At 42.9% G+C, this 26,033-nt stretch overlaps 1 protein-coding gene across 2 annotated transcripts; it reads left to right on the top strand.

Annotated features, from left to right (window-relative positions):
* Positions 1–452: 452 nt before the first annotated feature.
* On the top strand, positions 453–10,104 carry LOC127311562 (probable AMP deaminase). 2 transcript variants are annotated; one of them, XM_051342012.2, is made up of 19 exons: positions 453–937; positions 2,042–2,223; positions 2,853–3,042; positions 3,672–3,850; positions 3,937–3,988; positions 4,071–4,198; positions 4,301–4,480; positions 4,585–4,652; positions 4,735–4,877; positions 6,729–6,790; positions 6,888–7,001; positions 7,382–7,522; positions 8,298–8,450; positions 8,531–8,584; positions 8,658–8,768; positions 8,920–9,093; positions 9,281–9,361; positions 9,433–9,531; positions 9,644–10,104. In XM_051342012.2, the coding sequence occupies exons 1-19, from the start codon at positions 511–513 to the stop codon at positions 9,710–9,712; spliced, it is 2,607 nt and encodes an 868-aa protein (XP_051197972.1). In that variant the 5' UTR covers positions 453–510; the 3' UTR covers positions 9,713–10,104. The 2 variants fall into 2 exon arrangements, with proteins under 2 accessions (XP_051197972.1, XP_051197967.1); XM_051342007.2 differs by having other exon boundaries at positions 2,850–3,042.
* The last annotated feature ends 15,929 nt before the right edge of the window (positions 10,105–26,033 follow it).

The following is a 26,033-nucleotide window of genomic DNA, read 5'->3' as shown; positions in this document are numbered from 1 at the left end:
AGGTCCATGTGAATTCCCGTAGAGTTTAGATTTGAATGCAACAATTGAAGCAATTAGGTTTCCCTGCAAAATAGCACCATAATAATGAGTTAAATGAAAGAAAACCCATGTTTCAAACTAGGCCTCAAACTTTTTCACCTAGCTACAAAAGCAAAACATGAAAACCCTACTACTAGTGTACTACCACCTATATTTCACCCATTGGATTCCCTCTTTGGCCCCACACCACATGCTCTTAAACTATTGTGATGAACAACTGAATTTCCATATCTAAGACTGGAGAAATAAGAAATTTACAGCCACATAGATAGACATAGGTCAATCAGTAGTGACTCACATCCATGGTGGCTCATGTGAGCAAAACCCCACGAGTTCCCTCACCTGGCGTCCCCGTCACCATCCGCACGGTCCCCTATAAATACACCTCCCCACCATTCCCTCCTCATTGATTACCCATTCCGCCCCCACCCTCCTAAATTCCTTGTGTTAAACCCGCCGCTCCCAGCCCACATGGACTCCGCCTCCGCCTCCTCCTACAAGCTGCAGCTCGCCGTCGCGGCCCTCGTCGGCGCCTCCGCGGCCGCCGCCTCCGCCTACTACCTGCACTGCCGCGCCGTCGCGCGGCTCGGCGGCGACATCGTGCGCTCATCCGCCGCCAACGCCAAGACCGGCCGGCAGCAGCGGCGGCGCCAACGCGACGCCGGGAGCAAGCCTCCTCCGCCGCGCCGCGCGGCCCCGGGGTCCTCCTCGCTCCCCGACCTCTCCTCCATCTACGCCGCCGGCGGCGTCGCCAGGGGGTACCCCGTGGGGGAGGAGTACGACGACGACGATGAGGGAGGGGTGGGGCCGTACCGTGACGACGCGCTCGTCGCCGCCGCCGCCGTCTGCTGCATGCAGATCCCCCAGGGTTTGCCGAGGCTGCAAGTGGGGCCCGAGGGTATGTTTTGTCTGTACCTGTTTACTATTGCTGCGCGCGTGGGCATGTGGCGGCTGGCTGGCTGGCTGTGGAGTGGATAGGATTTTGGGGAATGAGTTGGCTTGGGTTTGGAGCTAAGCTAGGCCGCCGGGGAATGGCTTCCGATTGGGGGGGCAGTTCGTGGGGTTTCCTACTGAATGTGGCCGACAGACGAAAAACTGCTGGTAGCTTGGTGCGCTTGTCCCTTTGTGAAAAGAGAACTTGCGACTCTTATCCTGCGGTGAACACCCAGTGCTGCAAATTATATGTTCTTCGAACTTGCAACTTTAGATGGAGCATCAACCTAAGCCCTCTGGTTTCTTAACCAAAAAAAATAAGAGGCTCTCGGTGCCTTGAGAATGGTGTGTTTCCTGTTCTAGGACCCCTTCAAAAATAAAAGGGGACTCAATTAAGGACATTTTCTATATAGTGATCCGTGCTGCTGTAATTAGTGATTGTTTAGGCAGAGATGTATTTACACCTGTCGTGTTTTATGTCAGATTGAGTAGTTATTTAGTACTTCTTAAACTCGGGAAGTTCAAACTAGTGCCCCTCCAGCTATGCATTTATATATTTCTAGTTTCCTTTAAACACGTGGGTGGCATTTACGACTGGCGGATTGCGCCATGATGCTATAACATCGCTGTCTCATTGACAAGCGACCCTATGTCCAACTTGCCACCTTTGCATTGGATGCTACTGTTCAGCTTTCATATATCTGTGATTGTGCTGAACTAAATTGTCCTGAACTTTTAAGTTCATGGCTAGTGAAATACTGAAATGACGAAAGGCAACCTTGGGTCAAAGGAATGGGTATGCATTGACCTTGGCCAACCTCTTGGTTCTGTTAATGTTTTTACTAGTATGTTAATTGGGCCAGTCCGTTGTGCTCATCTTCAAATTTTATTTAGAACAAAAAACTATGATAGTCTGAAACAAAGTTTAACTCCTTACTCAAAATATGGTTCACTTGTACTTAACAGTGTGCTTAATCATCAGGAGATAGGCCTTTAAATGTAGTGCAACATCATCCTTTTTTTTCTTTGCTATTTATAATAATGCAATAACAGTTAATTTTTAACGCAGGCAATAAACAAATTGTTCGTTCAAGTTCAAGCAGACGGGTTGGATTAATCAGGCCAAATTCACCCAAGTCCCCTGTTGCTAGTGCAAGTACTTTTGAGAGTATAGAGGGGTCAGATGAGGATGTCGCTAGCAAGGTCAATGGAAAACTTGATAATGGCCACCCGAACACAAATGGAAATCTCGTAAGTTCCAATTCCCATCTATATATTTACTTGTTAAAATTGTTAGTCACTTACTTCAATGTCTGTGTTTTATATGTTTATGTTACCATAAACTTTCATACCAGAAGTCTTGAGATCATGCATATGAAATAAGTGAATCTGTGACTTAGAATTATTTAGTGCTGTTGAGCATTACTTTTTTACTGTTTCATCTGCTCATATCATTAGGAATACAGTAGCAGTATTGATTGCTGATATATGAATCAGTTCTATTCAAGACATATATTATTCACTTCCCTTTGGCACACCAACTGGAAGTCTGAAACTGATTCTAAAATAAGTTATATATTTTTTCCTTTTAGGGCCTGTTTGATTCACAGGATTTGCATAGGAAATTTCTAGGATTCAACCATATAGGAAATTTTCCTATGATGGTTGTTTGATTTGTAGGATTGGTTCCCATATGAATTTTTCTAAGCAATCTTTTGCTCTAGACTCCATAGGAAATCTTACATCCACTCATACCTCCTTTTGAGAATTTTTTTCTTTTCCTGTGGCGGAATCAAACATACTTTGGTTCATATGAATTCCTACGTTTTTCCTTTCCTGCGAATCAAATAGACCCAGTCCTTGAACATTTTTTTTAGCAGGAGGGAGAGCACAAAGGAAATGCAATTACGGAAAATGGGGCTGCAACACCATTACCTGCAAAAGGCATGCCTCGGCCTCATAGTATATCCAATGATCTTCATGGGGTTCAACCTGATCCAGTTGCTGCAGATATTCTTCGAAAAGAACCTGAGCAAGAATCATTTATCAAGCTGTTAACTGCTCCACATGGTATGGTATTTGAGTATGTACAGCAATGTTCAGAATTGTATGCAAAGAATGAAACAGTTGCCTCTCTCTCCTATATAAAAAGGCAACAATAGTTATATTTACAAGCTTGGCTGGTGCAGTTTGTATTTAGCAAGTACCATTCATTCTTCTAACAGAATATTAACATGCTATATACCCATATGTGGATATGTAAGCTTCTCCATGTCTCGACCAGTGGCGAATCCACGTACAACTGTGGGGTCAGCTGACCCCACAGTTCTTCAGCAAAACCTCTTAATGCATGCTGTAAAAAAATAAAAATGAACTAAGTAACACCTATCCATAATTACGTATCCGACCCCACAGCTCTAATATCCTGGCGCTGCCAGTCTCCACTATTGTATGTAGATAAAGAACATTGTTAAATAGTGTGAATGTCAAATTGTTTTTCCCTTGTTTACTTGCCAATGATCCTTTTTTTTGGATGGCTTAGATACATTGAAGATATACCATCATTCACTTGAGTAGATGTTTCCAAACTAATTACTTATTTGCTGCTTTCTCTCCAACAAATTCTGATCCACTGGGTTCGATTTTTTGATACCATATGGGTGGAAGGTTATTAAATGTTATTTTCTATTTTATGCCAGAGATTCCATCTCCTGATGAAATAGAGGTCTACAAAATCCTTCAGAAGTGTCTTGAGTTAAGAGATTGTTACCTTTTTAGAGAAGAGATTGCTCCGTGGGAGAAGGAGGTCATAAATGATCCCTGCACACCAAAACCTAATCCAAATCCATTCACTTTTGTGCCTGAACCAAAATCAGAGGTAGCCTACTTCTGCTTGTCTTATTGTTTGATTCATTTTTTGGTATGTTTTGTCGCCCTGATTTGAAACGTTCATTGTGCTTTCAGCATGGTTTCCAAATGGTCGATGGTGTTGTTCAGGTCTATGCTGATAAAGACTGTAAGGACTCCAGCTAGTTTGCTTTATCTTTCTTAACTAGGCTATTCCATCGTCCTATGACACATTTATTTCCTTGTTTCAGGTACGGAAAGGATTTATCCTGTTGCTGATGCTACAACCTTTTTCACTGACTTGCATTATGTTCTCCGGGTGACTGCGGCGGGAAACACAAGAACTGTCTGCCATAACCGGTTGAATCTTCTAGAGCATGTAATCATGTAGTCAAATATCTTGTGGTCTTCATAATTCAGCGAAATCATTTGAAGCTCTCCATTCGGTTTTCTGTGTAATGTATATTTTTATTCCTTGCAGAAGTTCAAATTTCATCTGATGTTAAATGCGGAAAGGGAGTTTCTTGCCCAGAAAACTGCACCACATCGTGATTTTTACAATGTTAGGAAGGTTGACACTCATGTTCACCACTCAGCATGCATGAATCAAAAACATTTGCTGAGGTTCATAAAGTCCAAATTGAGAAAAGAACCTGATGAGGTATATTTCTGAATGGATTGTTCTGAAGACTGTCGTACCTCCTTTTAGTACATGTAATATGGTTGTCGACTTATAATCACAATTACGTATGCTATTTCATTTAGGTTGTCATTTTCAGAGATGGTACTTATATGACTTTGAAGGAGGTTTTTGAGAGCTTGGACTTAACTGGGTACGTTTTGGGTTTTATCCTATGCATATGTAATGTTGTTTCCACTGTCAGCTGGTTAATCTTTTTTTCTTGTTCTTCTCAGGTATGACTTGAATGTTGATTTGCTAGATGTCCATGCAGACAAAAGTACATTTCATCGTTTTGACAAATTCAACCTTAAATACAATCCATGTGGCCAAAGTAGGCTCCGTGAGATTTTCCTTAAGCAGGACAATCTAATTCAAGGTATTATTTGTTCTGAAGTTTTATTGTTTCCTGGAGGGCTTATTTATGTTATTCACACTTTTGTGCAGTTTCCAGTTATTATTTTAGGATGACATGTTTGCTGTACTACTATAGTACTATCATAGTTTCTCCTAAACCTTTCAGCCTGTGGAAGTCCTGTGAAATGCATTTATGCTTGTTTATGTAAAAGCCAGGTGCATTTGTCTTGATGTAGGCATGATCACATCCAAACTAAACTAGTGCTTGCATTGACAATTATGCATGTGTATGTAGCTTCTGATGAACTCCGGCCAATTTTTTAATAAAATACGTATATTAACCACTGAGCATTAAAAAGCTGTTAGCACTATTTGGTATCAGCACGGGTGCAATTTCACTGTTAAGTATTTATTGGACTTGTAAGCATATGATCAGAACTTCATTATTTCCAAATGTGAACAATGGTAACTGGAGCATTTAGGCTGCTGAGTGGCATAGTGTTGTAGTTACCAGTTAATGCTTACTGAGTATGAGCAGTGCTTGGTGCCTCAGAAGTTGGACATAGACACGAAAACATGATGATATATTTTTGAGAAAACACGGTGAGGTCAGTACATCGTTAGATGCACTTATTTTGTTGCAAAATGCTAACGTGTCAGTGTACATTCAGACCACAAAATAAATTTATATATTTTTCCCAGTGCATGGTTATTATTCCATCAGTGTCACGCATAACTGAATACCACAATGGCACATATGAGAATAAATCCTATTTGGGGATAATACCTGACCAGTTAGCCCTTCAATACATTATTGCAAATCTACTTGATCTATTTGCATTTGTGCATCAGAAAAACTGGCTTTGTTGCACATGTCAGGGGATGTCCCTTGTGTCGACTGGTGTCCACCACATGCCTAGGCCTTACAAATGTTGAAATGAAATTTACATTTTAGAAACTCTATTGATTTGGCATGCCCTGGACACACCAGAAGCACAGTGGTGTACAATATGGTCAATTTTGATGCTTCACAAAGGCAGATCTAGGGAAATCAAGATGACCAGATTGGCAAGTCATTGAGGGAATAGGAAGGGCCCCATAGCCAATTTAGTATAACAGGTTAGATATTAATTGATTGTGGAAAAACAAAGGTGGCGAAATGAAACTTCTCGGAAAACCATATATGTGATGAATAGCTACCAAATAAAGCTGAAACAATTCTGCACAGAAGTGCCTACTATACTATTTGTGATATAGTGGTTCACGCCCCTTTTTTGCCCTGCATCTTCAGATATTGTCGACACTTTGAGTGGCCATAACACATGCTCGTCGTAATGGCGCTATAGAACTATATTTGAAACACTGGGTTTAATCCTGGTACTTTGTGCTTGAAGGTTTAAGCTATTCCACTCAAATGCAGGTGGACAATTCTTTTTCTTGGTGTTCATTGTTCTTTCTTGCAGTGATATTATTCACAAGGGATTCTTGTCTAGACTAAGCTTAGTGCAAGCAGATTTATTGGGCTCTTCAGTTAGCTTCCAAGAAAAATCGAAACTAAAATTTGTAAACTCAGCTTATGACCATTTGTGCTTATGAACTGCAAGTTACACCCTTGGCTTTCAGCTTGTATTTGGTTTTATCTTACTGCTTTTGCTTCTTATGATGATATTGCGGTGAAACAGGACAAAAAATTATTTGAAAGAAACAGTTTGCCGCCAGTATATATTCATGATATTAATTAATTAATTGATTAATGTGTTTTAGGGAAATGGCTGATTGTTTCTTATACTCACTTTATCAATATTTTATTTTGCCCGAGAAGCTTTCAGGGTATCCTTTAGAGATATTTATACCTCTGTTTGATTTAAACTAGGACGTTTTCTTGCTGAGCTGACGATGCAAGTTTTTTCTGACCTTAATGCAAGCAAATATCAGGTAAAATTGTCAGCTGGATTGTTTGTTTTTTCTCTTATGCAGATGCAACTCTTTTTTGAGATCCTTCAACTTAGTCCTCTCTAATTTGCTTCACCAGATGGCTGAATATAGGATTTCAATCTACGGGAGGAAGCAAAGTGAGTGGGACCAACTTGCGAGTTGGATAGTAAACAATGAATTGTACAGTGAAAATGTTGTTTGGCTGGTTCAGGTAACCTTTCGCCATTTTTTGTTGTATTTATTGTACTACCTACAACTAGAAGTTCCTATAATGTTCTGCAGTTATGGAACTATATATGCAGACCATTATTTCTTTATAATGACTTCCCACAGCAATGTAGTAGTTTATAAAATTTCTCCATCCTTCTTGTCTTGGTAGTTCCATAGTATATTTCAGATGTTTTCTTTTGTTTGTTCTTTGTAACTAATATTTACTTGAAACATATTGTGTTCTAGCGACTGCAGTAAACAAATTATTCTTCGTGAACAAAGTCTTCAAAATGACCATTAATGCAAAATTGGCACTTCATTCATTATGCTTTGATATGCAGTATCCCATGCAGATAATTATTTTGTGGTACTGTTTTGCAGATTCCACGCTTATATAATGTGTACAAGCAAATGGGCATTGTTACATCATTTCAAAATCTTCTTGACAACATTTTCCTTCCTCTGTTTGAGGTTACTATTGATCCATCTTCACACCCGCAGCTTCATGTCCTCCTAAAGCAGGTGCAGAAATTATGTTCTTATTATTTTGATTTGGATGCTTATCATATCCGTGCTATGTTTCCTATCCCCACGCACCTCTGCCTTTACTATCTGCATGCTGCTATTTATCTACAATTTTTGAAAACTAAAGATTCGGAGTAACTAATGTAGAACAAGTTATAAAATAAATTTATGATATTTTATAAAATACGATGAAACGTTAGGGCGATGGATTTTACGAAAGAAAACTGTAGGGGAAGCGCCTACAAATGTTTATTGGAAGCTAAATTTGTGTCAGCGGGGACTTGAACTCAAGTGCTAGGGCTGTACATCCACTCCCCCAAGCAAGCAAGCTAGGCTCACTAACTTGCTGTTAGTCGGTCGACGACCTTTACCAGTGGTTACTCCTATTAGTTTGAATTACGTATGATATTCCTAGAATGACCATGTTTATCTAAAGCATATTGTTAATTTGCAACATCCGGGAATCATCTAAACTGGTTTGGTTAGCTTAATTTTCTGCAAGAAGTCTCACACATTAAGATTGAGAAGGCTCTTCCATGTAGATCATGCCTTAGAGTAGGCTGCAACACAGCCATCCGTACCTAATACAGCAGTAAATCCAGTTTCCATTGCATCTGTGAAGTATAAACTTTTGATTCTTCAGAATATACTTGGTTGACCAAACAGCTGAATTGTATATGGGTATCTCAGGTTGAGCTATTGAAGTACTGCTAGCACCATTTACTAGATGGATATGTTGATATGAAATTTTGCTTTGTTTTGGGCCCTGCAGGTCGTAGGGTTGGATTTGGTTGATGATGAGAGTAAACCTGAAAGACGCCCAACTAAGCACATGCCTACACCTGAACAATGGACGAATGTCTTCAACCCTGCATTTTCATATTATGCCTACTACTGCTATGCTAACTTATACACCCTGAACAAGGTAGGGATCTTGTTCATCTACGTCTATTTGTCGTCATGTTATTGGTAAGTAACACATCTGTTCAATACTTCAATTTTCAGTTGCGTGAGTCAAAGGGGATGAACACTATCAAATTCCGTCCGCATGCTGGCGAGGTAAACTTTCTACAATGTTCTAGTGTTCCACTCCGACGGTGTTGTGTTTTCTCTAATTGGTATGGCTGCACAGGCTGGAGACGTTGACCACTTGGCAGCGACATTTCTTCTTTGTCACAGTATATCACACGGAATCAATTTGAGGAAATCTCCTGTGCTTCAGTATCTGTACTATCTGGGTCAGGTAATACTGTCTGTTTTGGTATTATTACCATAATCAAAGTATATTTTTAAGCGATTTGTGGTTGCATTTTCTAATAGTGTGAGCTTACATATTTTGATGTTTACCTGACAGTATTATTGCTTTTTGACACATTGCTGTTGAATTTTATCAGATTGGTCTGGCAATGTCCCCACTAAGTAACAACTCCTTGTTTCTTGATTACCATCGGAACCCTTTTCCTGTGTTTTTTCAACGAGGACTGAATGTGTCGCTATCCACGGATGATCCATTGCAAATTCACCTGACAAAGGAACCATTGGTGGAAGAATACAGCATTGCTGCTTCGGTACCCGCTCTTTCACTACCTTCCCTTCTCATATCATGCAATAGCACATGTTTATGTGCTTGTGCACATAAGTATGTATTCAGTATGCACATACGCCTCTGTACATGAACTTGTAATGTGGTACAAAACCGCTGCATTCATTCACAAAAAACATTAGGACCTCATAATCATTGTGATATTGTTTCAGTTGTGGAAGCTCAGTGCTTGTGATTTATGTGAGATTGCGCGGAATTCTGTGTATCAGTCAGGGTTTTCACATGCTCTCAAGGTAAGCAAGCCTTCTTTTGGAAGCATTGTTGGCGATTATTGTGATCAATTGATCATGTTGCGTTCTTGCAGACACATTGGATTGGCAGGAACTACTACAAGAGAGGCCCTTCAGGAAACGATATCCACAGAACGAATGTGCCCACCATCAGGATTGAATTTAGGGACCTGGTATGCACATATTTTCCTTTCCCTCTTTTGTATAGCACAAATTCGGATTTGCCTTACCAGTTGTAAACCTGAGCTAACATTCTGGCTATTTAAAATGCCGCATAATTTTCAGATCTGGAGAGACGAAATGCAGCTAGTCTACCTTGATAACGTCATCTTACCTGACGAGGTGGACCAGTAAGAGGCCCCTAGGTGTATATGCTGCAGTCATCGTGGGGAAGAAACACTCTTTTGGGCGCACCTCATGATGGACAGTTCCGCAAGGTCGTCGGAGCTCCTGCAGACAAAACCTACAACTAAAATATCATCCCCAATAAAAGTGGAAGAAGACCTATAAAATAATGCCTACACAGGCGTGGAGCAACAGAGCGGCTTATATGTGCTAGATTAGCGTTACAGGGAGGCAAGTGCACAACTGCTTGGTGTAACTGTCGCCCTTCTCGTCTGTAAAGGATTGTGTAATTAGCAAACAATGTTGTACTCCGACTGTTATGACACCGCTGCGAATAAAGTGATGCTGCCTGTTCTTGCTCCCAGAATAAATATGCCGAAAGGGCTGGTTTTCTCTGGTCACGTTGGTGAACAATCAGACACCAGGTAGATAAGGCATCTCTAGCGGTGACTCACAAACAGATAGATGGTGTCCGTTGCAGTCGGATCCCGGCGCTGCCATGGTTTCTATCCGTTTGGTCTCCATCTCTAGCCCAAATTTAAGTTGGGTTTGCGGTGGCTGCGGATAGTGCGTGTGTCTATGCTAGATTGCACCGGGCCCGCATGACAACTACTGGGGAGTTAAGGTGATGCGGGTCCATGCGGTCTTGTTAAATGAAGACCCATCATCGTCCTTGAGCCCACACCACTCTGCACACACTCTCTCCCCACTGACCGAAACCCTAGCGGTGCCCTAGGTCGAGGACATGGTGAAGGGCAGCAGTTGGTTTCGCTCTAGACGCAACAACCACGAGGCTGGCGGGTCTCGCTTCAGCATCGGCGGTGGCAACAACGGTCGCCACTTCTTCTGCGTGGCGCAGAGGCCACCTCATCCTCCACCCGTGCCGCTCAGAGCGGTGCGTCTACGTGGAGGTCAAGACGACCTCTGTCGTGGCCCGACTTCCACCTGCCACACGGGTGGCACCTCAACTAGGCGAGGGTGCCGGTCCCCCCATTCCTGCTGCTCGCCACCGGGAGATCCTGTGACGGCGAGTGTATCTACCGCCGGATTTGAGGAGGGACTCCACCTATGTCGTGGACTCGCCACTGTGAGTGAGGTGATTTAAGACCGAACACGAGGAGCGGCGCGTCGTCATCGAGGCGCACCTCGAAGACCTCGACAACAAAGAAGTAGACTACGAGGCGCAAGAGGAGGCGCACACGAAGCCACTCACGCCCTAGGTGGCGCCACCTCCACCGCCTTCGTCGGTGGCCATGAAGGCGGAGGAGCTCCCCGAGTGGCCGCAGTGGGACGGCTTCGTCTTCCCCACGCCACGTCCTGGTCATCCCGACTTGCCGCAGTACCTCGGGGTGGCCACGGACTATGTCGAGCCCTTCCCATGGGTGTTGCCGCTCGCGTCGGAGATGTACTACCAGGAGGGTGTCGTCGAAGACCCATCGGATGACGAGGACGGGGCGACTACGAGCCGATGGAGGTCGACCTCGTGGAAGAGGAGGCCATCCATCGCGCCATGCTCTTCTCTCAGGCGGTGGATCGGGCCAAGTGGATTGACCTCGAGGAGGCCATCCAGCTGTTCGTAGCAGTGGCCGCACTGGCGCCACCACCTCCACAACAGCTGCCTCCTTCTCCACCGGCGGAAAATGTGTGGCCGCCATCGCAGGTCTTCATTGACCTCGGTGAGGGGGACAACAAGACAACGGCGAGGAGGACCAGAAGCTCCCGACGATTTATATTTATGTTTTTTTCTCTTTTCAGTTGTAAAATGGGCCCTTCATGGGCCCCTATAAATATGCAAATTAAGTTTTAATTTTAATCTAGCGTTGTTGTTTTTTTGTTGGTTCAGCCGGGGCCGCTGCCACCCGCAAACGAACTGCAGCCTATTTCATTTCCGTGGGCCGCCGCATCGGGACCCAGTGTTGGAGATATGCCCAAGAGGCAATAATAAAATAGTTATCATTATATCTCTGTGTTTATGATAAATATTTGCATCCCATGCTATAATTGTATTAACCGGAAACATTAATACGTGTGTGTTTTGTAACATAAAAGAGTCCCTAGTAAAGACTCTTGTTAAACTAGCTTGTTGATTAATAGATGATCAGAGTTTCACGATCATGAATGTTGGATGTTATTAATAACAAGATCATATCATTAGGTGAATGATGTGATGGACATACACCCATAATAAGCGTAGCATATGGTCAAGTCATTAAGTTCGTTTGCTTCAAGTTTTAAGATACACAGTAACATAATTCTTCGACCATGAGATCATGTAAATCACCTACACCGGATGGATGCTTTGATGACATCAAACACTACTTCGTAAATGTGTAGTTATAAAGGTGGCATTAAGTGTTCGAAAAGTATAAGTTGAAGCACGTGGGTCAATAGTGGGATTTGTCCATCAAATGACGGATAGGTATACTCTGGGCCCTCTCGGTGGAATGTCATCCAATTATCTTGCAAGCATGTGACTGGCTCACAAGGGATGTCATATCATGGTACGAGTAAAGAGTACTTATCGGTAACGAGGTTGAACTAGGTATTGATCGAACCTCGGATAAGTAAAGTGTCGCACGATAAAGGGAATCAATATTGTATGTTAATGGTTCTTTCGATCACGAAGTCATCGTTGAATATGTGGGAGCCATTATGGATCTTCAGGTCCCGCTATTGGTTATTGATTAGAGAAGTGTCTCGATCATGCCTGCATAGTTCACGAACCGTAGGGTGACACACTTAAGGTTCGATATTGTTTTAAGTAGATATGGAATATGGAATGGAGACCGAACATTGTTCGGAGTCTCGTATGGGATCCAGGACATCACGAGGAGTTCCGGAATGGTCCAGAGAATAATATTCATATATAGGAAGTCATTTTCCGGGGTTCGAAAAAAGTTCGGTGTTTTAATTGGAGCTTCTAGAAGGTTCTAGAAAGATCGGAAGGGTTTGGAATATTATGGAAGGTTCCGGAAGTTTCCGGGATGACCCGGGCCGTCTAAGGAAGTCTGGAGGGTTCCATAATAGGTGTATTCATGTTTTCCTTAAGGGTTAAGAAGTTTCCCCTAAAGCAAATTCGGATTTGGCAAAAGAGTCCTAGTTCTATTAGGTTTCGGCACAGAAACCTACCGGAACTCTCCCAAACTTTAGGGGCAAGTCTTGCACGACCCAAGGACCTTTCCCACCTATGAAAGGAGGGCAAGGAGAGCCCAAGAGGTGCACAAATCGCAGCCCCTTCCCCCTCTCCCCAAACCCTAGCCGCCCCCTTCTTCCTCCTCCCTCTTGCACGGCTACGGCGAAGCCCTCCAGGTTTTCTCCACCACCACCGCCACCACGCCGTCGTGCTGCTGGGATTCTGAGGAGGATCTACTACTTCCGCTACCCGCTGGAACGGGGAGAAGGACATCTTCATCGACACCGTACATGTTACCGAGTGCGGAGGTGTTGCATGCCCGATTGCGGCACCGTCAAGATCTTCTACGCGCTCTTGAGAGCGGCAAGTGATCGACTACATCATCCACGAGATTTATCTCATTAACGCTTAGCGATCTTCGAGGATATGTTGATCTCATCTCGTTGCTACCATCTATTAGATTAGATCTTGGCTTGTTATTCGTTCTTGCGGTAGGAAATTTTTGTTTTCTATGCTACAAATCCCTACACCCAAATGGGTCGAAAAGTGGTCCGTTTTGCAGGTAACCGTTGGAGATGGCTTAAGTAAGTAGTTTGTTTTAGTTAGGCACTCATGTTATGTTCTCTTTGCTAGTCTTCTTCTTTACTAGTAAATTGAAATAGGTGAGTTCTTGGTGTCACACATGGGTCATGGACCAAGGCCTCTCTTTAGGCCTCCTTTGATTCGTTGGATAGAAAAAGGTATATGAATATAAAAGGCATATGATTGGGATGTCATATATACTTGAATTCTATGGGAAGATGAAGTGTGTTTGATTGTAGCAAAGGAATTTTCCATGAGGTATGGTCTAATGTTTTTTCCTATAGAATTTACAGTACAAGATTTTCTATAGGATTAGTTCCTACAAAATATATTTTTATGAATCAAACAATTTATGTAAGAAATTTTCCTATAGAATCTAAATTCTACATAATTCCTATAAAAATCCTATGAGTCAAAGGAGCCCTTAGATGTTTTGCAGGCCCAAAGTCCCCTACTTACCTCTTTTTCCTTAGGCATGAAGTCGGACGAGAAGTCTCGTTCCAATATAATATGTTCATTAAGTAGCACGTGGCAGGTACAATTCACAAAAAGGCCCTTTTTATCACTCACCCTAAAGAACCTAGAATTTGAAGATAAGGCCTCCACAATTACAAAAGGCACCCTATAAGAAAAAGAGGAAAAGCAATCAAGGACCAAGGCACCTCTGCCACCAAACGCCGGTGAAGTCTAGGCACATCCGCCGAGTTTCGAGAGCAGCGTGCTCGAAAGCTGTCCTCCAACGATGAGACCCAAACGATGGCCACTTCCAGGAGACCGAGGACGCACCACTTGGTCTTCTAGAAGCGTCGAGCTCCAGCGATAGACCGACAAGGCATCCGATATGGAGGTTGAAGAGGGGACACCATTTTGGCCCAAGATCACGGCGACAATCGTGGTCGCCATGTGTTGCGCTCGAAGAAGATCATCAACTCTAGGACACTACTCCGTAGATCCACCAAAAACAATACCATTTGTATTATGGATATACTTCATATGTATGCCATCGATATGGTCCGATTCCGGCAAGCTCGGGTGGCCCACATATGGTGGATGGGGCTATGGCCTATCTGAGTGGCCCAGTTGCTGATTGATCAAAGACGGAAAGTCTAGGCGACGAGGTGGCTCCTCGGCAATGCCCATCATGAGGGGCTTAGTGTTAGTGGAAGCCTGCATGTTAGCACTAGACATCGAATACCAGACAAGCGGGGGGAGAGATTTACCCAAGTTCGGGGCTCTCGTAGAGGTAATACCCTTACGTCCCGCCTGTTTAATCTTGATTATGAGTGAAATTGATTACAATGGGGCAGTCGAAGGAGTGTATGGTGGTGTTCTCACCGAGAGGCATGGTGGATAGGGTCTATTGTATGCGTGAGAATTCGGTTATAATACAGATATATTCCATCTAATCTTTCCAAACTTGAATATTTCCTTGCCATGTACTTCAAGAAATAGTCTCCTTCCATCTATTCACCGCGCAACCGACGTCCTGAACCTCCTTGGGCTGCAGCGCTCCAGATGGGCCCCTGTTGGGTCAGACGAGGTAGGGCAATCTCGATTACCCGAAAGGTAATGCCCACATCATTAGCTCCCGAGTGACTGGCTGAAGCGAAGCTTTGGGTAGGGACTGAAGTTGACACCATCCGATACTTTTCAACCCATCGGGTCTTCAGAAGATATAAGCTTGGTAATCGCCGAAGAGTTGAGTACGCGTAAGGGATGGAGTAACGAGCCCAGATTTACTCGATAAATCGAGACTGGTTAACTGCCAGAGCAAAACATCGTCACCCTACACAGATTCGAGTCCCCGGGCTCGAATCCGGATTGTTGAAACCTTCGAGTCCGTAAACAAATTCGTATCCTTCGGATCTTTCGAAGTAAAAGAAAGAACCTTCAATCATTATTGTCGATGAGGCTTCGGGTCCTTGTACGTGCACGTTGGAACTGTTAAGTTCGTTATTGTCGACGAGGCTTCAATCATTTTTATCGGGTACGCGACCAGCGCCCCCGATGGGAATAGCCGGTAGCCCCCGAGCCTATGGATGACTGTGCAATAGTCATGTATAGGCTGTAAACGGTTGAGTCAAATACCGCATATTTCTTCGGGTTCTGAAATATATTCGGGTGCTCCAAAATGGGGGGAGCCGATACTTTTGATGACGTCACCACCGACGTGGCAACTATCGTGGCGCAACTGACTGGACATGACTTGGTGGGCCCGACCCACAACTGAGCAGTCAGTTTGGAAAAGACCGAATGTTGCGCGTTGACCGAGGCGTTTCCTTGATCCTCGTGCGCAGTGGAGGTAGTGGGCAGCCGGTTGTTGTCGTTGCGCCTAGTGTTGCCACCCGGAGGAATTTCGACTCTGGTCACCGGGTCGATGGCAGAGATCTGATAGCGCGCTAGATGCGCAGCTGGCATGGGCGTGGCACTGCCGGTGATGTTGATGCTTTCCTCGTCAAAGGAGTACTTGATGCCGCACACGAAAGGAGGGGCATCAGATCCCAACTCGTGCCTTGTGTCGCAGCCGATGCAGTACTACCACGTCAGATCTGAGGACCCTGAGTCGTCAGATCCTACGGACATCATGGAAGATGACCTGGCTCCGCACGATGGTGATGTAGATGGTGATGAAGAGGTCGACATGATCAATGTCGCAGGCGTGGTCGATGAAGTTGCAGCTGACAGATCGGTTGTAGTTGGTGATGAAGCAGCGAACATAGTGGACGATGGTGACGCTGCCGATCGCCAGATCCATCCCGCCACGCATACCTGAAAAGGTCGAGCGCGAAGGGAAGTGGTGTGGGGTGAACTCAAAGGATCCGAAGAAGATCGAATCATCCAAGGCCGTGAAGCCGGCAAAGGCGATGCCAACGCAGATGTAGCCGGCGTGATCGGAACAGCCGATGTTGTGCCTTGAACGAGCAGGGTCATGTATGTTAGCACTAGACATCGGATACCAGACAAGCGGGAAGTGAGATTTACCCAGGTTCGGGGCCCTCGTAGAGGCCCTTAGGTCCTGTCTGATCTTATTATGAGTGAAATTGATTACAATGGGGAAGCCGAAGGACTGCGTGGTGGTGTTCTCGCCGAGAGTCAAGGTGGATAGGGTTTGGTGTATGCGTGAGAGGTTGAGAGGGAGAGATCCGGCAGCCCTCTCCTGGCCTTTATATAGGAGGCAGGTCTCGAGAGTCCCGCCCGGATTCAGTTATAATACATATATAGTCCATCTAATCTTTCCTTACTTGAATCTTTCCTTGACATGTACTTCAATAAATCGTATCCTTCCATCTATTCACCGCGCAACCGACGTCCTGGACCTCCTTAGGCTGCGGCGCTCCAGATGGGTCCCTGTTGGGCCAGACGAGGTAGGGCAATGTCGAGTACCCGAAGGGTAATGCCCACATCACCGGGTGTAAGAGATCTAGCCGGATCCGGTGTGGTCATCATGAGCCGGATCCCAACCGACGTAGGACATCCAGAACCTTCCTTGTATAGTAGGTTGATAACCCACAAGTATAGGGGATCGCAACAGTCTTCGAGGGAAGTAAAACCCAAATTTATTGATTCGACACAAGGGGAGGTAAAGAATACTTATAAGCCTTAACAACTGAGTTGTCAATTCAGCTGCACCTGGAAAAGCACTAGTAACAGGGGTGATGTGAAAGCAGCAGTAATATGAGAGCAATAGTAAAAGTAACACAGCAGCAATAGCAGTAACACAGAGGCAGAAAATAGTTGATACTACTTCCAATGTCATATAGGAACGAGTATATGATGATGAGAGATGGACCGGGGTTCCCAGCTATCTACATTATTGGTAACTCTCCAATAACAAGTGTTGGGTGAACAAATTACAGTTGGGCAATTGATAGGATTGAAAGCATTAAGATAGAACATCAGTTTATAATCATGTAGGCATGTTTTCCATATATAGTCATACGTGCTCGCAATGAGAAACTTGCATAACATCTTTTGTCCTACTAGCCGGTGGCAGCCGGGCCTCAAGGGAATCTACTGGTAATTAAGATACTCCTTTTAATAGAGCACCGAAGCAAAGCATTAACACTTGGTGAAAACATATGATCCTCATATCTAAGCCTTCCCCTCCAGTTATCCCAGTTGTTGTCACTCTGGGGCCTCGGGTTCCGGACATAGACATGTGCAAACAACTTGTAGATACAATCTAAGCAATAATTATAGAGCTTAAATCTAAGATCATGCCACTCGTGCACTAGTGACAAGCATTAAACACAACAAGATTGCGGCAACAATAACTTCACAAACTTTATAGATAGACTAATCATAATGTAACAATTCATCGGATCCCAACAAACACAACACCGATTACATCAGATGGATCTCAATCATGTAAGGCAGCTCATGAGATCATTGTATTGAAGTACATGGGAGAGAGAGTACCACTAGATACTGCTAGAACCCGTAGTCCATGGGGGAACTACTCACAGAGCATGATGGAGGCGGTGGCGTCGATGGAGATGGCTTCCGGGGGCACTTCCCCGTCCCGGCGGCGCGCCGGAACAGAGATTCTATCCCCCGAATTGGAGTTTCGCGATGGCGGCGGCGCCACTGGAGTCTTTCTAGAATATGATTAATTGATATAGGGTTTTCGCATCGCGAGGAATATATAGGCGAAAGGGCGGCGTCGGAGGGGTCCCGAGGGGCCCACACCACCTGGCGGCGCGCCCCCCTCCTAGGCCGCACCCCAGTATGGTGTGGAGGCTGTGGGCCTCCTCTCCGTCTCTCCTTCGGTATTCTAGGTCCGTCTCGGTAAAATAGAAGGTTTGGATTTTGTTTCGTCCAATTCCGAGAATATTTCCTGAACAGCTTTTCTGGAACCAAAAACAGCAGAAAACAGGAACTGGCGCTTCGGCATCTTGTTAATAGGTTAGTCCCGGAAAATGCATAAAATCATTATAAAGTGTGAGCAAAACATGTAGGTATTGTCATAAAACTAGCATGGAACATAAGAAATTATAGATACGTTGGAGACATATCAAGCATCCCCAAGCTTAGTTCCTACTCGCCCTCGAGTAGGTAAACGATAAAAAGAATAATTTCTGAAGTGACATGCTACTAACATAATCTTGATCATACTATTGTAAAGCATATGAGATGAATGAAGTGACTCAGGGCAATGGTCTATAGTTTGCTAATCAAATAGATAACATATAGCAAAACTTTTCATGAATGGTACTTTCAAGACAAGCATCAAAAAGTGCATAAGAGTTAACCCATAAAGCAATAGATTCAAAGTAAAAGGCATTGAAGCAACACAAAGGATGATTAAGTTTCAGCAATTGCTTTCAACTTTCAACATGCATATCTCATGGATAATTGTCAACATAAAGTAATATGATGAATGCAAATAAGCAAGTATGTAAGAATCAATGCACAGTTGACACAAGTGTTTGCTTCTAAGATAGAAAGAAGTAGGTAAACTGACTCAACATAAAGTAAAAGAAAGGCCCTTCGCAGAGGGAAGCAGGGATTAAATCATGTGCTAGAGCTTTTTAAGTTTTGAAATCATATAGAGAGCATAAAAGTATAGTTTTGAGAGGTGTTTGTTGTTGTCAATGAATGGTAGTGGGCACTCTAACCCCCTCATCAAACAGACTTTCAAAGAGCGGCTCCCATGAAGGACGTTATTTCTACCAGCAAGGTAGATCATCCCTCTTCTCTTTTGTTTACACACGTACTTTAGTTTTATTTATGGATGACACTCCTCCCAACCTTTTGCTTTCACAAGCCATGGCTAACCGAATCCTCGGGTGCCTTCCAACATTTCACATACCATGAAGGAGTGTCTATTTGCAAAATTAAGTTGCTTACTGATGAATCAGGGCAAAACATGTGAAGATAATTATTAGTAAAGGTTAATTAATTGGGGCTGGGAACCCCGTTGCCAGCTCTTTTTGCAAAATTATTGGATAAGCGGATGAAGCCACTAGTCCATTGGTGAAAGTCTGCCCAACAAGATTGAAAGATAAAACACCACATACTTCCTCATGAGCTATAAAACATTGACACAAATAAGAGATGATAAATTTTGAATTGTTTAAAGGTAGCACATGAAGTATTTACTTGGAATGGCAGATAAATACCACATAGTAGCTAGTTATGGTGGACACACATGGCATAGGTTTTGGCTCAAGGTTTTGGATGCACGAGAAGCATTCCTTCTCAGTACAAGGCTTTGGCTAGCAAGGTTGTTTGAAGCAAACACAAGTATGAACCGGTACAGCAAAACTTACATAAGAACATATTGCGAGCATTATAAGACTCTACACTGTCTTCCTTGTTGCTCAAACACTTTTACCAGAAAATATCTAGATCTTAGAGAGACCAATCATGCAAACCAAATTTCAACAAGCTCTAAGGTAGTTCTCCACTAATAGGTTAAAACTACATGGTGCATGAGATTAAACATGATCTACTTGAGAGCTCAAAACAATTGCCAAGTATCAAATTATTCAAGACAATATGAAGCATTTTCTGTTTCCAACCAAATAACAATAAGTGCAGTAGCTTCCAACTTTTGCCATGAACATTAAAAGTAAAACGAAGAACACCAGTGTTCATATGAAAAAGCGAAGCGTGTCTCTCTTCCACACAAGGATTGCTAGGATCAGATCTTAAACACAAACAAAAATAAAAGCACACAGACACTCTAAGTAAAGCACGTAAGATGTGACCTAATAAAAATATAGTTTCACTAGAAGTGACCTGATAAGTTGTTGATGAAGAAGGGGATGCCTTGGGCATCCCCAAGCTTACACGCTTGAGTCTTCTTGAAATATGCAGGGATGAACCACGGGGGCATCCCCAAGCTTATACTTTTCACTCTTCTTGATCATATATCATCCTCCTCTCTTGACCCTTGAAAACTTCTGCCACACCAAACTTCTCATAAACTTCATTAGAGGGGTTAGTACTCAAAAAACTTTAATCCACTTTAGTCCTGTAGTGACACATTGCAAGAACTCAATAAAACATAAGCTACAGCTCTCCACGTCTAGAAAGACTCACTTAAAGTCCACAAGAGACAATGCAAAAAAAACAGAGACACTGTCAAAACAGAACATCCAGTAAAGACGAATTTTTTAGACGTACTTCCGTTGCTCAAATCAGAAAACTCAAAACTAATGAAAGTTGCGTACATATCTGAGAAACACGCATGAATTTTGGCAGAATTTTTTGGGTTTCCTATAGAGAGACCTACTCAATTTCGTGACAGCTAAAAATCTGTTTCTGCGCAGAAATCCAAATCTAGTATCAACCTTCTATTAGAGACTTTACTTGGCACAACAATGCAGTAAAATAAAGATAAGGAGAGGTTGCTACAGTAGTAACAACTTCCAAGACACAACAAAACAGTAGCAAAATAAAAACATGGGATATCTCCCAAGAAGTGCTTTCTTTATAGTCGTTAAGATGGGCTCAGTAATTTTAATGATGCTCACATAAGAAATAAGAGTTGAAGCAAAAGAGAGCATCAAGAAGCAAATTCATAACACATTTAAGTCTAACCCACTTCCTATGCATAGGAATCTTATACACAAATAAATTCATGAAGAACAAAGTGACAAGCACAGGAAGATAAAACAAGAGTAACTTCAAAATTTTAAGCATGTAGAGAGGTGTTTTAGTACCATGAAAATTTCTACAACCATACTTTCCTCTCTCATAATAATTTTCAGTAGCTTCATGAATAAACTCAACAATATAACTATCAGATAAAGCATGTTTTTCATGATCCACAAACACATAATTTTTATCAAGCTCAAAAAATAGTGGGATTAAAACTTTCAAACCCACTTTTATTAATAATATAACAAGATGATTGATCATTCTCAAGAGATATGGGACTCCTAGATAAAGTCAAGACCTCTCCAATCCCATTTTCATTAGTAGTACAATTAATATTATCAAGTAACATAGGACCATCATCTAGAGCTTTATCATAAATGTTTGCCAAGCAAAACTCTTTAGTACCATGCATTTCGATATCAGGCACAAACAAAGCATTATCATAAGATTTATCAAAATAGCATGGATTATCATAGATAACAGTAGCATAATTATTCTCACAAGTTTTACTCATAGGAAATATTTCAAGAGAATCCACAGGAACATAACATTCATCCTCCTTTGGTAAGCATGGAGGACAATCAAATAGTGTAAGAGATAAAGTGTTACTCTCATTAGAAGGTTGGCATGTGTAGATAATCCATTCTTCCTCCTTTTGTTCATCACTCTCCCCCTCTTTTTCATCCAATGAGCTTTCAGGTTCATCAATCTCCTCCTCTTTTTCATCCAATGAGCTTTCAGCTTCATCAATTTCTTCTTTCACAGGTTCCTGCAAATTGTGAGTGCATTCTTGTGCATTAATGAGTCTCTCTTTAATCAATGATATAAGGATTATCGCTGTAACTTTCTATGCAAAAATTAAGGATAGAAGAGACATAATCTTTAAGGTACTTACAAGCAATACAAGTTTCATAATTTTTAGACATGAAGGATTCTATCTCAGAGGCTCCCATAAATAAAACAAATTGTTCTACCTCTTCGAACCCAAAATGAATATAGTTATTCCAATTATAGTTCATAATTAAAACTTCTTCACTAAAGCCACATTGGAATTTAAGATGTTTAGTATCCTGTTTAGAGCAACAGTTTATATCATGGCGTTTAAGCAAGATTTTAGAAATTATATTCAATTTTTTTAACACGGCACTCATGACTTCACCCTTTCTTGATTCTCTATAATTCTTATATAATTCTATAAGCTCCGTAATGGGTATGACTTCTTCCATAACAACAGTTTTTAATTTTTCGGTTTTTCAAATTTTTATGGATTTTTGGGTATATGAGAAAAATAAAAAGACAAAAAGAAACTAGACAAAAGTAAACTAAGCAAAACAAAATAAAATAAAATAAAAACAGAGAGAGAGGTAGAGTGTACTCCCCAGGTGAACTTATGAGTAGAGCTATGCCTCCCCGGCAACGGCGCCAGAAAATAGTCTTGATAACCCACAAGTATAGGGGATCGCAACAATTTTTGAGGGAAGTAAAACCCAAATTTATTTATTCGACACAAGGGGAGGTAAAGAATACTTATAAGCCTTAACAACTGAGTTGTCAATTCAACTGCACCTGGAAAAGCACTAGTAACAGGGGTGATGTGAAAGCAGCAGTAATATGAGAGCAATAGTAATAGTAACACAAAGAAAGTAAAGAACATAGAGGCAATGGCACCAGAAAATAGTTGATACTACTTCCAATGTCATATAGGAACGTGTATATGATGATGAGAGATGGACCGGGGTTCCCAACTATCTACACTAGTGGTAACTCTCCAATAACAAGTGTTGGGTGAACAAATTACAGTTGGGCAATTGATAGGATTGAAAGCATTAAGATAGAACATCAGTTTATTAATCATGTAGGCATGTTTTCCATATATAGTCATACGTGCTCGCAATGAGAAACTTGCATAACATCTTTTGTCCTACCAGCTGGTGGCAGCCGGGCCTCAAGGGAATCTACTGGTAATTAAGGTACTCCTTTTAATAGAGCACCGAAGCAAAGCATTAACACTTGGTGAAAACATGTGATCCTCATATCTAAGCCTTCCCCTCCAGTTATCCCAGTTGTTGTCACTCTGGGGCCTCGGGTTCCGGACATAGACATGTGCAAACAACTTGTAGATACAATCTAAGCAATAATTATAGAGCTTAAATCTAAGATCATGCCACTCGTGCACTAGTGACAAGCATTAAACACAACAAGATTGCAGCAACAATAACTTCACAAACTTTATAGATAGACTAATCATAATGTAACAATTCATCGGATCCCAACAAACACAACACCGATTACATCAGATGGATCTCAATCATGTAAGGCAGCTCATGAGATCATTGTATTGAAGTACATGGGAGAGAGAGTACCACTAGCTACTGCTAGAACCCGTAGTCCATGGGGGAACTACTCACGAAGCATGATGGAGGCGGTGGCGTCGATGGAGATGGCTTCCGGGGGCACTTCCCCGTCCCGGCGGCGTGCCGGAACAGAGATTCTGTCCCCCGAATTGGAGTTTCGCGATTGCGGCGGCGCCCCTGGAGTCTTTCTGGAATATGATTGATTGATATAGGGTTTTCGTGTCGTGAGGAATATATAGGCAAAAGGGCGGCGTCGGAGGGGTCCCGAGGGGCCCACACCACCTGGCGGCGCGCCCCCCTCCTAGGTCGCGCCCCAGTATGGTCTGGAGGCTGTGGGCCTCCTCTCCGTCTCTCCTTCGGTGTTTTGGGTCCGTCTCGGTAAAATAGAAGGTTTGGCTTTTGTTTCGTCCAATTCCGAGAATATTTCCTGAACAGCTTTTCTCGAACCTAAAACAGCAGAAAACAGGAACTGGCGCTTTGGCATCTTGTTAATAGGTTAGTCCCGGAAAATGCATAAAATCATTATAAAGTGTGAGCAAAACATATAGGTATTATCATAAAACTAGCATGGAACATAAGAAATTATAGATACGTTGGAGACGTATCATAGGTTGTACTAAGTAGGTTAGAGCTAGTAGAGTCCGTCCTGGACTACTCGATGTAAACCCTAGATCCTGACGCCTTTATAAGCCAGATCCTGGAAGACACAACTCATTGTAATCACGCACATGTTTCCTTATACTGAATTATAGCAGCGCATAGGATCTCGCCGCCGTTGCGAGGTTTGAAGTTGGGTAACTCATGTGACCATGTCTCGTTGACTCCTCGCCCCATGGCTCCCCCTCTTTCCCCTCAGTGAGGTTCCCCTCACCGGTGATTCGTCTAACACGTAACAACAACCTTGGAGCTCCTCTTCTTCTCCACCACCACGGTGGCTTGAAAGAGGAGGGACCAAGGCCGCGCCACCCAGATCTAGAGAGCAGCAAAAGAGCTTTATTGAGGGGGATGTAGGAGCTTTGCCGCCGTCCGCCTCCGGCTCCCTCCATCGAAGCTCGACCAGCAGCTGCACCGCCACCACAAGCCACAACAAGCAGCTAAAACTCCACCATAGCCATATCCTCAAGGGCATTACGGCATACTCCGCAAGGATAAAACCAAAACCTAGACTCAATATAGCCCTAATCCAACTCCTATCTACTCTGACGCCTCTCCTTGACCAACTCCGGCCGGCTATTCTGGCAGAGAAGGCTTGGATCGGCCCGGTCGGCGGTGGAGAACTCCCAAGCTAATGTAGCAGCTTGAGAGAGGGGAGGGGGAGAAGTGATCGGTCCCTGATGACACACAAGTATAGGGGATCGCAACAGTCTTCGAGGGAAGTAAAACCCAAATTTATTGATTCGACACAAGGGGAGTTAAAGAATACTTATAAGCCTTAACAACGGAGTTGTCAATTCAACTGCACCTGGAAAATCACTAGTAACAGAGGTGATGTGAAAGCAGCGGTAATATGAGAGCAATGACAATAGTAACACAGCAGCAGTAGCAGTAACACAGAGGAGATGACACCGGAAAATATTCCAGTGCATAGTTGACTATAGAGCAATGATGATGACAGAAGGATCGGGGTTCCCAGCTATCTACACTAGTGGTAACTCTCCAAATAAATAGCATGTGTTGGGTGAACAAATTACAGTTTGGCAATTGATAATTGTGAGGGCATGACAATGCATGCTATGATAAGATTGTGTTGGCTTCATGTCACCTCAAAAATTATTTGTTATCACTTACCTACTCGAGGACGAGCATGAGTTAAGCTTGGGGATGCTTGATACATCTCAAACATATCTATAATTTTCGATGCTCCATGGTTGTTTTACACAATTCATATATGTTTTTTCTCACACTTTGTTGCACTTTTATATGATTTCTGGCACTAACCTATTAACAAGATGCCACTGTGCCAGTTCCCTATTTTATGTTGTTTTTGTATTTCAGAAAAGTTGTACAAGAAATATTATTGGAATTGGACGAAACAAAAGCCGAAGTTAATATTTTACCGTAACGAAGACAGAGTCCGGAGGGGGAACGAAGTGGCGCCATGATGTCTACGGATGCTTCTATTCTTGTAGACAGTGTTGGGCCTCCAAGAGCAGAGGTTTGTAGAACAGCAGCAAGTTTCCCTTAAGTGGATCACCCAAGGTTTATCGATCTCAGGGAAGAAGAGGTCAAAGATATCCCTCTCATGCAACCCTGCAACCACAAAGCAAGAAGTCTCTTGTGTCCCCAACACACCTAATAGGTGCACTAGTTCGGCGAAGAGATAGTGAAATACAGGTGGTATAAATAAGTAGTAGCAACGGCACCAGAAAAGTGCTTTGCCCAGACAAGAAACAAGCAGTAGTAACGCAGCGTAGTAACGCAAAGAAACAAGAAACAAGCAGCGATAGCAGTATTTAGGAACAAGGCCTAGGGATCATACTTTCACTAGTGGACACTCTCAACTTTGATCACATAACAGAATAGATAAATGCATACTCTACACTCTCTTGTTGGATGATGAACACCATTGCGTAGGATTACACGAACCCTCAATGCCGGAGTTAACAAGCTCCACAATTTAATGTTCATATTTAAATAACCTTAGAGTGCATGA

The sequence above is a fragment of the Lolium perenne genome, chromosome 1, assembly GCF_019359855.2.
Source record: "Lolium perenne isolate Kyuss_39 chromosome 1, Kyuss_2.0, whole genome shotgun sequence".
NCBI classification, from domain to species: domain Eukaryota; kingdom Viridiplantae; phylum Streptophyta; class Magnoliopsida; order Poales; family Poaceae; genus Lolium; species Lolium perenne.
This window is presented reverse-complemented; position numbering and strand designations above follow the sequence as displayed.